The sequence below is a fragment of the Centrocercus urophasianus genome, unplaced genomic scaffold (assembly GCF_019232065.1).
Source record: "Centrocercus urophasianus isolate 14NV4802_14NV808 unplaced genomic scaffold, USGS_Curo_1.0 seq_10, whole genome shotgun sequence".
Classification (NCBI taxonomy): Eukaryota; Metazoa; Chordata; class Aves; order Galliformes; family Phasianidae; genus Centrocercus; species Centrocercus urophasianus.
Genome location: NW_024884142.1, coordinates 51,944,442 through 51,958,629, shown reverse-complemented (window position 1 = coordinate 51,958,629; position 14,188 = coordinate 51,944,442). Strand labels below are relative to the sequence as shown.

The window sequence follows — 14,188 nt, the reverse complement described above, 5'->3', positions numbered from 1 at the left end:
GCGGAGCCCTCGGCGGCCCCGCCCGTGGTGCCTCCCCGCGCGGCCCCCCGGAAACAGCGCCCGCGCTCTGTCGGGCCGCCATGGAGGAGGACGAGGCAGCGTGGATGGAGCGGGCCTTCCTCATGGTCAGCACGGCGGGAAGCCGGGACGGCCGCGCGGCGGGGCTGGGCCGTCCCGCGTCCCCGCACTAACGCTGCCCCGCGCCGTGTCCGTCCGCAGGCTCAGGAGGCGCTGGAAGCCGGGGAGGTGCCCGTCGGCTGCCTGCTGGTGTACGACGGCGCGGCGATCGGGAAGGGCAGGAACGAGGTGAACGAGACCAAGAACGTGAGTGAGTGAGTGAGGCGGGGCGCCGCGGTCTGCGCGCTCGGCGGGGGTCGGGGAGCGAAGGCGGGGAGCGGCTGACGGCACCGCGGTTCTGCCATGGGTCGCTTTTCAGACGGGATGTGAGTGGGCCTGGGCAGCTTGGCGGGCGCTTGGGGAGACGGACGGCTGCCGGGCCTTCCGGTTCGTACTGACAGGATCATAGGATCCCTTGATCCTCGTCCAGCTAAGCAGCTCCGCACTAACAGAGAGAATCCGTAAATGAATAAAAGTCTCAGTTTGGAAGGTGAGGGAGAAGACAAGGACTAGGGAAAGTGGATAACTAACAAAACCCCACGTCTCATTTACAGAAATCATTTCTTTGGCAAAGTGATTACCTCTAAAAATGTACCTTTGAACTTTCGACCTGATGCTTGCAATTTTAGCCCTAATCTTAGGTCTTATACATGCTAAGAGGCCCATTAAAATCAACAGGGATCTTGGAAGATCTGTGTAAGTGGATCTGAGTGCAGGATCTGGCTGTAATTCGTAGTTGATGCATCTAATCTCAGGGTGTAATAAAAAGTGAAAATGAATCTTTTGAGTTGGTTAAGCCTCACCTGGAGTACTGTGTCCATGTGTGGGGTCCTCAGTACAGGACTTTAAAAGTCATCCGGTCCAACTCCTCTGCAACGAACAGGGACACCACAGCTATATTGGGTTGCCCAGGGTCTGATCCAGCCTGGCCTTGAATGTCTCCAGAGACAGGGCATCCACCACCTCTTTGGGCAGCCTCTTCAAGTGCCTCACCACCCACACTGTAAAAGACTTTTTCCTTGTATCCAACTTAAATCTACTCTCTTTAAGCTTGAAACAACATTCTTTGATTTACGCAGCTTGGATGTATTTAAAGTCATACCTTCTTTGGGTTTTTGTTTTCCCCTCTTTTCCCCAAGCCTCTCAAAAGACTGTCTGTGTGTTTGCATTCATTCTTGTTCTTCTCCTGTACATCCATTCCAGCTTTGATCATGAATTCGGTTAACCAGACTATGTTTTATTCCAGATGGACTTCCTATTATGTCTCGATTGATAGCAGCAGTATTTCCCACTCTTCCTGGAAAAAAATTTGCCCATTTTGTCTGGAGCTGCCTTTGTCTTTAATACTGTTTTGCTATACTTTGTGTTCTTTTTCTCCCTACTGCTGTCCCTAAAACCATCCGCTTCTTGAGTGATACTCTGACCCTGTTTATTTTTATCACATCTCTCATCACATGTTGGTAGCTTGTGTAGCTTACATTATATAGGTATTTCTCCAATTAATGCCCATGCCCCAACTGAAAAAAAAAAAAAAAAGAAAGAAAGAAAAATGATCCTTGAGCATCATTGCTGATAGGTTTTCTCAGAGCAGGTATTTATCTTTCCAGTGTAATTTCTCTTCTTTGCTTACTTTTGTATTCATTTCAGTCTGCAGTCCTTCCCTACAATTCTTCCCTTCTTAGGAATCAAATCACCACGAGGCTTTATGTCAAATAAATTCCCTGTTTTCTCCTGTGTAAGTCCTTCCTCTGTTCTAAGGGACTGCAGTTAGGTGCAAGCAGTGTCTTCTTTACATCTTCTTTTATCCTGTTCCTAATCTGCTCATCTTGTCCAAAAAATGTAGTTGCTAAAAGCTTTCAGATTTTTTCAGTCTGTCTCTTGTTACCCTGCATACTCTGTTTCTGCCCAGTGTGTCCATTGCAAAACACACTAACATCTGAGATGCTGCTTCTTACTCTGTGTGAGTAATTTTCAGAATTCCTGATCATCATATTCTTCCGGAAAGTGTTGATACTGGATGATGTTTTTATGTGTTTTTATTATTTTATTTATTCAGGAGCATGGCTGTGGCATCACCATTTCAAAATTATTAGATGTGTCATTACTTGCATTCATTGGGCAATAGTGCAACAAATGTCTGTGTAAGACACTAGTTTTCAACAGCCTGGCAATAAGTTCACATGCTGGTGCCAGCACTGTGTTCCCTCTGGCTTCTCCCACGTTTGCTTGCTTATTCACAGTCTTGCCTCAGACCAACCTTACGATTTCTTCTTTTTAATCTGTATGACCCTTCCCAACCTGAACTATTTTTTTAGCATCTTTATTTTCATTTGTGATGCAATCATATGCTTCCCACTAAAGTGTTCTTTCCTTTATGTCATTTGTTGATACTTGCAGACTCCTCATCTTTGTTATCTCCTGTTGGGTCATTGTAGCACGTGTCTTTGCCCACGGCATCTTGCACATACAGTATGTGATAATTGGAATTGAAACACTGCTTACGTTCTTAAACTACTAATGAAGCAGCAAGACAAGACAGAACTTTGAACACTGGCCTCCTTTGCTCTCACTTGTTAGTTCTTGTCAGAGTTCTAGAAGGTAAGCTTTTCAGGGTGCTGATGGTATCTTTATTTGTCTATAAAAACATTTGGCTTTGCTTGGGGTACTCTTTTAATATCTCAAGGCTTTTTACCTGGTGACATCAGCTTAAAATAGTTCCTCCTTGAAATACCATCTGCCACTCTCTAATAGTTTTCCCGTTTCTACATTTAATTGCTTTTGTTGTCTTGACTTCACACAACAAAGATTTGAGTTGGCGAATCAAAATGAAAGTCGTCTTTTTTCATACATTATTTTACACAGAGCGTGTCGTTAAAATACTGTCTAGGCATAGCTCAATTTAAAACCTAAAGACAGATCTATAAGGTCAGGATTTTTTTCTCCAATATCTTGTCTTTAAGAATGACTGTTATAAGAGGCTTTAAGGAAGATACACGAGAATTGAGAAAAGACAAGTGGAACCCTTTCCCTTGCATGTCCTTTCCTCTTCTGGAAGTGAACAGCTTTGGGAGCAACTTCCAGAGCCCAAGACTGTGTCTGGATCATTGCTGCTGATGGCTGTGTGTGCACATATCCGCCACAAATCTGTCTAAACATTTTTTGAACTCTTTTATGTTGTTGGCTTCCATAGCATCCTGTTGCAATGAGTGCCACAATTTAATTACTTGCTTGGTGAAAGAGTACTTCCTTCTGTTTGCTTGAAATTTGCTGCCTGCTAATTTCATTGGGTGCCCACTTGTGATGAGAAATAGTAAATCAAAATTTACTGTTTGTTTTTTCCATATTTTTCATGATTTTTTAGAAGTAGTTTTCTTTACTTGGAAAAAAATAATGGCTGTGTCTCATGAGTTAACATGATCTAGTCAGTGTCTACAGACACTGTGCTTTAACTTGCCTACGTTTGCAGCTAGGGTTGCTGAGGAGTTGAAAAGCCAATGTGGCATTGATGTATTGTCCTGATCTTAGGGGGACAAAATTAGAATAGCCTCAACTTACACTTGTGTGTTACAGTGGCTGTAGTTCAGAGGGATCAGTGTGCAAGAGGGCTTTGTGTTTGATGTCTTCGTAAGGTGTGTGCACGAAGACTTCAGCTGATGCACTCTCTTTGTTCAGCAAGGGAACCTTCATGGCAGCATTTCACTGGTAGCTCTGGAGGAGTCATGTCTACATATTGATTCAGATCCATGTTTTTATTCTGAGTAGATTCGTTACGATGGCAGTCCAGATCACAAATGCACTCGTGGAATCAGTTCCTTGTCTGCTTACCAGGCTTTGGATTGTGTCTCAGAGGTGGCAAACTCTTCCTTTCACGTGAAGATGCACTGCTGGAGCATACCTAATGCACTCCAGCTGCTGATGGACATACTCCATACAACTAAACTGGAACTAATCCAGCGTGAACTCCCCTGCATTGATGTCAAGTCTTACTCTGCAGATACACTCCTGTTTCACTGCACTATTTGCTAGTGTGGGCACAGGCAGTATAAATCTCTGTAGGAGTTTCAAAACATTTTAAAACAACATTAAACTTACCACAGTTCGATAGATGCGTGAGTGCCATATGGTTTACAGCATCTTACAGTTATCCCCACTGATCTTCACAAGGCTGAAACATCAATGTAAATTCGTGTATCGACAGGAGGTTATTTAAGATCACACAAAGACTTATTTAGCAGAGGTCGAAGTATACTTTGGATTGCTGAAGTCTTAGTCTAATTCATGGGTCAAAAACCTCCATTTTCCAAAGGAGATTAAAAAGGAGAATGCTGACAACCTTAATTCAAATAAGTACCAGGCTCTGTAACTGGAGAGTCCTTTCATATCTAGTGCTTTGTGATATTTTTTCTGTGAGATTTGACTGGCAAAGTACACTGCTGCCTATTACATGAGAATCTTACTGTACATGTATGTATTACTGAACAACATTAAACCTCATACAGACTGAAAATACTGTGTGTACATTGTAGTCCAAGCAATTCCAGAAATACACAGAAGTTAATGTGTATTTAGAATACATTCATTCTGTGCAGACAGAGGAAAATCCTCAGAGATGGAAAGGTACCAGGTAGGAGCAATTTCTTACTATTGCCAGAGAAATTCACCTGGCAGGCATTCTTGGTCTTTGGGAGCAAGCTGTGGGCTATGTGAATTGTAGTGGGCTTTGGATCTCCCTTTAACAGCAAGTAGAGTTTTCATGTCTCATCTTTCGCTATGCTGGCGTGACCAAAAAACAGCTTGAAGAAAAAAACTGGTTTGAACTTGTGGATCTTGTGCGTGCTGGGTTGAAGATTTCTCCTACAGCTTGGACTGCACGGAATTGAAAATATTTTCTCATGAAATTTCTTTTGCAGTTTGAACAAGCAGAGTGGTGTGCTTGAATTAGACTTCTCAAGAAATTATTATCTTAAATATTTCATAGAAGTGAAATTAATTGCACTATTGATAAATTAGATTATAAGATTAGATTGACCATTGTATCTTTGACTTGAGTGAAGATTGATTTTATGACTTTCTATTCTATTTCCATTGCATCTGAACAAGTGAGATGGTGGAAGCTGTGTATCTATCCAAAGTTAAAGAAAATGTTTCTTTTTATCTCCTAGGCTACTCGACATGCAGAAATGGTGGCAATTGATGAGGTCCTTGAGTGGTGCCAGCAACACAAGAAAGATCACGAGGAAGTGTTTTCTCACTCGGTATTGTATGTAACTGTAGAGCCTTGCATCATGTGTGCGGCTGCCTTGCGCTTGATGAGTATCCTTTCATGATATTCATGCTGGGAAACCATAAGTAAAAGTGATAGTCATTTCGTAGTAAGCCCACAGAGAAGAGTTTGTTAGTGTCAGGCAAAGCCAACAGAGGTACCTTACTGTATGAAAGTATGTATCATCCTCCTTTTAGTGTATGGTAAATAACAACAGTTTCAAGAGTGAAAGAGAAATGGTGCAACGATCACAACAATTTATCTTAAGAATCACAGAATCACAGAATGGCCTGGGTTGGAAGGGACCTCAAGGATCATGAATCTCCAATTCCCCTGCCACAGGCAGGGCCCCCAGCCTCTATATCTAATACTAGACCAAGCTGCCAGGCCCCATCCAACTTGGCCTTGAATACCTCCAGGGACGGGGCATCCAGAACCTCTCTGGGCAGCCTGTTCCAGCACCTCACTACTCTCACAGTAAAGAACTTCTCCCTGACATCCAACCTAAATCTTCCTCCTTCAACTTAAAACCGTTTCCCCTTGTCCTGCAGCTATCAACCCTTTCAAAGAGTTGACTCCCCTCCTGTTATAGGCTCCCTCTAGGTACTGAAAGGCTGCAATGAGGTCACCCCACAGCCTTGTCTTCTCCAGTTGAACAAGCCCAGCTCCCTCAGCCTGTCAAGGATATAAAAATACACTTTAGTACCTAACGTAGGATGATCTCAGTTCAGTGTTGGGTTTTGAACAGTGTTACATGGCTTTATATGTTTTGGGATTCATGCTTATCTTCTGAGAAACACTGAATGTACAATTTCAGCAATGCATCTTAGATTATTCAGAAGTTAATTTTGGTTTTAGGAGGGAGGAATTACAGTGCAAACTAATTTAGTTCGAAAAGTACAAGTACATTTTAGTAAAATTTAATGAGAATCAGGCTACTTTACGTCCTGCTTGCATTTCACTTCATACCTTAACTTGTTCACATAAATTCCACGAGTTGTATATGGCTGTCGAAATGAGCGATTTGGAGGTTGTGGCTCAGTTTTGAGCATTTCCTCTGATGATATCGCAGACACGGGAAAACCATTTGAAGTAAGCTATAAAATGTTTTCCTTTGTTTTCAGCTAATATAGTGTGCCTGGCCTGGTTAGTATGCTTTGAGAATGTTATGGATCAGTTTAAGGGGACCCGGGTGGAAGATGAGCAGATGTCAAGTATACTTGACCTAACAAGAAAACAAAAAATTAAGTCCTTAGAGAAAACTGAGGGAAAGCCTAATAACAGTCATAAATTATTTAAAAGGATCTATCAGAGAGGAAAGGAAAGAATTATACTCATGGTACAAGGTAAGGAATAAATATATCTAAAATATGTGCGTTACTTAGAACAGTAACAGTATTCTACAGAGGGAGAGAAGGAAAAAATTGTTTTAAGTGCAGACTGTACAAACAACAGAGATCGACTAACAGCAATGTAGTAGGCTATTGTTTTTTAGCTGAGCCACTGGAAGTGAGTGTATGACGTGTTTGTGTTCTCAGTCCATACATAAATAAGGTGAAATGCATTACCTTAGATCTACTTCATATAGTTCAAATCTCTAAACAAACACAGACTACAAAAGTAGCAGAAGAGATTTAATTTAGGCATGAGGAAGCTTTTCTGAAAAATAAGGTTACTAAATCACTGGAACAGTGTATGGAGAGAAACAGGCACCTTGCTCATTTAAGAAAGGTTGGGCAAGTGTTGAACAAAGGTATAATATACATAATTGTAGATGGTTTATGGCATTATATACCTAAATGCCTATGCATGCATATGCATGTGTAGAGATTAAGTATAGCCTTACATTTATTAAGTTATAAACAATTGTAGATTATCCTGTGTTATACCTGAGTATTGACAAGAGTTTTTTTCACACTTTATGATTTATGTGAATGTAAAAAATAATAAAATTCAGCATTGTAAATAAACACTAAGGGCTCAAGGCTCAGAAAGGATTTCAATCAGTGGACAAGTACTCTTTGGCAGTCTACTATTAATGTCTTAAGCATCCTTCTGTCAGACTACCCATTTGAATTAATTTGTAGAGTCCAAACTGCAAGTTGTTCATTTGTTGACAATGGCACGTGATATTTAATTTTTCTATATGTTCAGAGGAAAAAAAGGAGAACATTCTTGTAACTTTTAAGTTACTAGGGAAATTATGAACTCCACTGAGCCTCAACATCGTGTTTTTAAAATGTATTAGGAACCTGGAAAGGAAATTCTGTGACCTTCAAGCAGTTAAAGGTATACGTTAAACTAGCAGAGCAGACAGTACAGTACAGTGTAGACAGCACAATTATTCTTTACTTAAGACATTATTGTGAAACACGGCCTGTGTAATTCTCAGATTCTCACCATTGTAATTTGAACAGTGCATTGGTGGTTATCGTGCCAAAGACGCAGTGGAGATGTTAAAAGCTTTCTACAGACAAGAAAATCCCAATGGTAGGTTTCACGTTAGCGGATCTATTTTGATCCCACAATGTAACTTCAGACAGTGCTGGCACTCGTGTTTTGTAATTCACGTCTGATGCTTTTTTCCCTGTTTCTTTTTTGTAGCGCCAAAATCAAAAGTACGGAAAAAGGACAATCGGAAGTAGTCCTACGGTGGCAAGAGTTAGAGGTGCACCAAAACGCGATACGTGAAGTTTTTTCTTCGGTGTGTTTCTTTCTCAGAATGTACAGTCAAATAAATCTGTATTAAATGTGTTCTGTGAAGCGTTTCTACTAATAAGATGCTGGCTTTTCCTGCATCTCTATGTATGTCTGTGATTTTCTGTTATTATACATTCCCAAACAGAAGAATAAGTGACTGTTCATGAGTGAGAGGAAACTTCGCAGTCCAGGCTGCATTGTTTACAGCCAGATGGATCCATTATAATGATGCCATTCTGCACAGCACATTCTAGAGTATTTTATTCCCTTCTGTCTGGAGAAACATCTTGCTTTTCAAATGTTTGCTTAGGCAAGTAAGTAAATCTCTTGGAAGATTGCATTTTAAAGACCTTCACAATTTTTGTGCGTAGGTTGAGTCAAAAGGCATGTAAGGCACAGGACAGTCCTTGAAGATTTCAGATACGACCATCGTAGCAGTTCTTTTTGAACACTTCCTCTAGCATAAACCAGATTTTCAAACAAGTTCCATAAAGTCATATAGACTACAGAAACGTGCAAAATTTGTATAAGCTACTGCTAATGAGCATAAGCAAGCACTGTGTGGTTTTTCAGAAAGCAGGGTTTTCATACAGAGTTGCAGAAGATCTCTCATGAATATTAGGATAAGAAATGCTTTATTGTTAAGAATCTGTTAAGAAGTTGCAGTTATTCCCAGCTACTAAGTTGTAGTAACTGAAATGGGCACATACAAAGGAAAACAAGAACATGAAATTGGTAATAGTAAGAATGAAATATCTGTGAGATACTGTATCTTTTCCTAGTGCTGGTTGGTTTTATTTTTCCATATACTTTGCTTGGCCATGCAGTAATTTATAATCCAGAAGAGGGCCTTACAGTTCCACTAATGAATTAAGAATACAAGCCCAGTACAATCTTGATTATGTTGCTCTTAGTGGATACTTTTCTGTGGCTTAGAGTTTATATTTAGCATTTTGAGAAATGCCTTTTTTTTTTTTTTTTTAATGTGAAACAGTGGTCAGAATTCTGTAACTACAGAAGTCAAGTACAATTAAACCTCTTGGATATTTCAAACAGGAATGCTCAGAAGTGTGCTTTTGTGTGTTTTTTTTTCTTAAAGAACATTACAAATATTACTTTGACACCATTGCTCCTAATAGATTAGAATTTATATCTGTGACCTGTCCCATCCTCCTGACCCCGTGACCATTACTTAGCAGTACCCAGTACATTGCTCTCAAGTACTTTCCATAGGCAAAAGAAATTACGACTTCAATTACAGATTCCTTTAGCTTCAGAGCTGCAAGGGCTCATGAAAAAGGCAGTTATGCTGGAGGAGCTGTTTAGAAAAAGACTTTTTAATTATATGCAGTGACTTTTCTTTCAAATAAACATTCACACCTGTGGTTGTGGTATTTTACTAGTAATATCAGCAAGCTGTTTTTCTGTGCAGATACATACATTCAGTTCTCATAGCAGACTAACATTTTCATATAATCTAAAGTTCAAATCAGAGGAAGACTCTAGACTTTGAACTTGTCACAGACATCAGTGACAGCAAGAACTGAAGCCTATGTATTGTTTTGGGCCATAACCTAAGTCTCTTAGCACCAGGGCTGCTGAGCAGCAAAGAAAGCTTTTCTTCCCCACTGCATTGTTTCAAAGAATGTTGTTAGTACTTGCACACTGTGTCAGTAGGAGCCACATAAATGAACAGAAAGAATCACTGCTAAGAAGATAAAACTTTTAAAAGCTGCTTCTAATTCCGCAGTCTTTACAGGTGGAATAGAAATGCTTTTAATAAGAACCAGGGGTAACCTGTCACTTGAAAACAGTTTAAGTCCTGCTCAGAGCTGAAGGAGACTGAAGGTGTCAAAAATAAAGTTTCTGTCCAGAACTATCAAGGACAATCATTTGCATTTTAGATAGGAGACAAGAAAGAGAAATCACTTAGCAAGCTAAAACTCCATGTATTACAGCAAGGCTATAAAAGATGTCTCTGTTTACCATTTGCAGTAGTATTGGAAGACACATCTGGATGTTCCTAAGTATAATAAGTAGTCTAGGGAACAGAGTGCTGAAAAATTATACTTCAAGTCCATTCTCCTTAAAATCCCAGTACCCATGTGAGCAAGAACAAATGCAGATGCACGGATATTTGTAATAAAGAAAGAAGTTGTGTTCAAAGAGCAGTCATTCAGGAGAACCACAGTGTGATGTCTTGGCAGCTGGCACGTGTGCAGTCACTCCCTTACCTCTTCCTCCTCTGCTCAGCACTGTTCCTCTACCTGCCACCACAGAAACAGTGGCTCTTGCAGCTCTTCATGTGGGCAGGAGGCTCTCAGTTCAGGCTCAGAGAAACATCTCCATTGCTAACCTCAGTGCATGGACAGGAAGAAGGCAGAAGGAGGCCATGACAGTTATCACCAGATCAGTTCACCTGACTCAGTGGCTCAGAGCAGAAAGTGAGCTTACAAGAAAGAGCATTTATGAAATACGTGAGGAAGAGAAGGTAAGAAAAAAAATTAAACCTTTGTTGGAATGCTTATATAAGAAGGAGACAGTTGCTTATGGCTGCAGAAACACAGGCTTGCTTGTTGCTACCACATCGTGTCTTGCAGCAAACCACCCAGAAGCACCCCAGGAACCAATAGTTGCCATGATGATGTACGTCCTTGGAAGGACTGTTGCTGTCTGCTTGCTGGGGGCCTGGACCTAAGGCTTTAGCTATAGCCCTGAAAAGCTGTCAGGTGCAACGACCTTCTTTGTTACTGTACTGTCACCTGGAAAGCTCAGAGCAGCAGCTTATAAATGATGGCATTCATTTTCACTTATTTATTTAACTTACTTATATCAATTGGTGTCTGTTGCCACATAGCAGGCTTGAAGAACAGCAGTAAATAGATCCAACTGATTTATTTAAAGAAGCTGAAAAGCTTCAGCTCACATTTTTTCCCTTGCTACCTGATAAATAACTTACGTAGGCCTCAGCATTATGTTCACCTTGGACTGCATTTCTGCCAGTTCATCCAAGATGTGCATGATTTTATTTCAGTGTTTGGTTTGCTTGTCAGTAGTCTGACATCAAACAACACTGACCCAGCTAGGAGGGCAAGGAAGCAAAGCAACGCGGCTTTGTCTCTGCTAAACCAATTACAATTGACAATGCAAGGCTATAATAAACATGTCTTGTGACTCGCACACCAGAAGAGAGGCTGATTTTAAATTATAGCTTTGGGTTTTGAAATGCTCACTGATCCATTCCATTCCCATTAAGAGCGCCTTCCGCTCTGTAAAATTAAGTGATATCTTTACATGACAGTTTAATTTAATTAATTTATTTTTCAATATGTGCTTTTATGGAGTTTCTCCATTAAGCGTTTGAAACGTCTGTAGGACCTGTGCATTAATGTAAATGCACCGTGCCCCATAATTACCTCTGGCAGGCTCAGGGCACTGATAAAAAGATTGTATTTTTAAAAACTGAGGTCTTCAAACTTCTCCAGTGCTTGGCAGGAAATCTATTCCTGTGTTTTGTTTGGAGAAAGACCGGGGAGCCTGCAGCCAGCAACTCCAGTGTAGGCAGAAACTGTTACATTTTAGAAGAAAATACATTTGACACCAAATGAGAGAAAGAGAGAGGAAGACAATTAGTGCCAGAGTACTAGAAGCAGCTGTTTATTTGTTTTGCCTTGTGGCTGCCAATAGATACTCTTATCATGGAAGTGCATCTCAAAACGGGGTGTTTTCTGCAGAATTACAAAACACAGAGCTTTGTCTTTTTAAGGGGCTGCCCCAAAGTGAGTTTATCTTCCTTTTTCACAATAGCTCTGCGATAGCCAAGAATGCTGGATTCTCCCCTTTCCTTCTCCTCCTCCCTCCTTTCTAAAAATGAACTTTTCAGGGATATAAAGAACTCAGAGAAGTTTGAAGGAGAGCAGATGGCCAGCAGTGATCCAAGAGGATGTAAAACTTTAGTTAGGTAGTCGCTTGGCAGTCAAGTGCAAGCGAGCCTGTGATGTTTCCATAGTGATTTTTTACACGGTGCCTTACTTTGTTTTCTAGAAATCTAAGCGATAAAAATAGGAGGAAAACATAAAATGAGGGGCTCTGTAGACTTAAATGCTTGGCACAGTGTAATTAACTCTGCCCTTCCCTGTCAGTTCAGCTGGTGAACCAGGGCAGCAGCTCAGGCTCTGCAGCACTTTCTGGCTGAGGAGCAGCACCACGACCTGAGCTGTGCTTACCCTTGCCAACCTCAGCTCATGTGGTGCTTGTGTGAACTGCTTGAGGTGCTGGGGCCATTTATGAAATGATGAAATGATGAAATGATTCAGATCCTGGTGCTGTTGGGAAGAATTATTCAGTCACTGATTTTTTTGGTGTCAAGATTTCACACTTAAATATGGTGGAAGATTTGTTGGGGCACTTCTGTAATCTTCATAGCTTTCTCTACATAAAAGGAAGCAGTGCAATAAATACTGACACGACTTTGATTCTGACTTTCTCCTTTTGAATTCTGAGATGTAGCCATTAAAGCTGCAGTAGTTTGTGCCATAATCAGTGCAGACATACTAGTGAGGGAAACAAGATTTGTTGGGAGAGGCAATATCTATTATTAAGCCACATGATACAGCTGGAAAAAACAGGCATGCATTGAAGAAACTGGCTGTAAGGACACTGATTTTAATGGCTTACCATCTTTTTTTCACACACCCATTGAAAGAAAGTAAAATAAGAACATGGCTGTATAAACCTGTACGTATCTACACCCGCCATGGCAGGAGGCTTGGAACTGGATGATCTTTAAGGTCCCTTCCTACCCAAGCCATTTGGTGATTCTGTAGTACACCATTTCCCTCCAAACCCTATGGATGCATGTTGCAGGGGAGCAGATTGGCCTGGCTGCAGCACGTAGAGCTGTCAGGGGATGGAGTGTCCCCACTGCAGCTGTGTTGCTGTGGCTGCAATCACTGTTTGGAACAGGGGACTCCCAGTGAGAAGCAGCTTGCAACTGTTGGAGTGCTCTGCAATAGGGGAACCATCATTCGTGTTCTCCATGTACAAATCCCTGAGCAAACTCCCACCAATGCTGCTGTACAAGCAAATGAAGAGGTTTAGCCTGGAAACAAAATTACCTAACCGCCTTCCCAGTTCTGGCCTCACCCCTAAGCTCAGTTACTCAGCTAGGAAACCCTTCACTTGTGCAATGACCAGTCTGTTACTACTAACCTTGAGTCTGCAGATAGCAAATAAGTGTTTTTCTAAGAAATCCATCCACTCTGTAACATATTTCCAGACATGTTGTGCAGCACTTATACTGGCAGCAGCAGTCTGAATGAATCACTCAGAATGGTACCTGGCAAGTGCACTTTTTAATATTTAAATGTGTTTATCCTGTCAGCGAGCTCCGTCAGGATGTCTGAGCTGCCACTGACAACAGGGTGGGCTGAAAGCTCTCTGCAATGGTTGCAACAAAACCTTGATTACTTACACTGTAGGACACTTCAGTGGCATTTCCACCACTGAGAAGATCTGCCAGCTTTGGCGTGGGCAGCTGCAGCTTGCGGATTTTTAACTATGGGTTTGCACAGTTTTTGTTGAGCTGTTGTTCTGCACAGCAGAGGGCAGTTTGGGAAAAGACTTGCAACGGGTTGAAGCTGGGTCAAGTATATCACAGAACTATTAAGGATGGAAAAGATCAGTAAGATCATCTAGTCCAACCATCAGCCGATTCCCATCATGCCCACTAACCATTTCCCTCAGAGCCACATCCACACATTTCTAGAACGTCTCCAAGGATGGTGACTCCACCACCTTCCTGGGCAGCCTGTGCCAGTGACTCACTGCTTTTTCAGAGAAGAAATGCTTCCTAATATTCGACATGAACCTCCCCTGGCACAACGTGAGGCCATTACCTCTCACCCTATCTTTATGGGGTGTTAGACCAAGTGCAGCACAGCTGTGCTGAAGAAACGTGCCTCCTTCCCCATCTTGCTGGGCATTTTTTCCATTTTGTGCCACTTTTTCATTCTTCCTGTATTCTGAAAGCAGTATGCTCCATTTAGCTGAGGAATAGCAGTGATCAGGAGTCTCTATCCTCCTGTATTTCTGCTGCTGCTGCTAGAA

The 14,188-nt window shown here is 41.5% G+C and overlaps 1 protein-coding gene across 2 annotated transcripts; it reads left to right on the top strand.

The window, feature by feature from the left end:
• Nucleotides 1-52: 52 nt before the first annotated feature.
• Nucleotides 53-8,134, top strand: ADAT2 (adenosine deaminase tRNA specific 2). 2 transcript variants are annotated; one of them, XM_042822185.1, is made up of 6 exons: nt 53-125; nt 220-324; nt 5,280-5,430; nt 6,366-6,472; nt 7,798-7,870; nt 7,985-8,134. In XM_042822185.1, the coding sequence occupies exons 1-6, from the start codon at nt 81-83 to the stop codon at nt 8,023-8,025; spliced, it is 522 nt and encodes a 173-aa protein (XP_042678119.1). In that variant the 5' UTR covers nt 53-80; the 3' UTR covers nt 8,026-8,134. The 2 variants fall into 2 exon arrangements, with proteins under 2 accessions (XP_042678119.1, XP_042678127.1); XM_042822193.1 differs by lacking the exon at nt 7,798-7,870.
• Nucleotides 8,135-14,188: the final 6,054 nt, after the last annotated feature.

Bases quoted from the DNA above. Each gene is read 5' to 3' on its own strand.
- ADAT2 (XM_042822185.1), top strand. From the start codon at position 81: ATGGAGGAGGACGAGGCAGCGTGGATGGAGCGGGCCTTCCTCATG. The intron at 325-5,279 runs GTGAGTGAGTGA...TTTATCTCCTAG, and splicing joins AGGTGAACGAGACCAAGAAC to GCTACTCGACATGCAGAAAT. The intron at 7,871-7,984 runs GTAGGTTTCACG...TCTTTTTTGTAG, and splicing joins CAGACAAGAAAATCCCAATG to CGCCAAAATCAAAAGTACGG.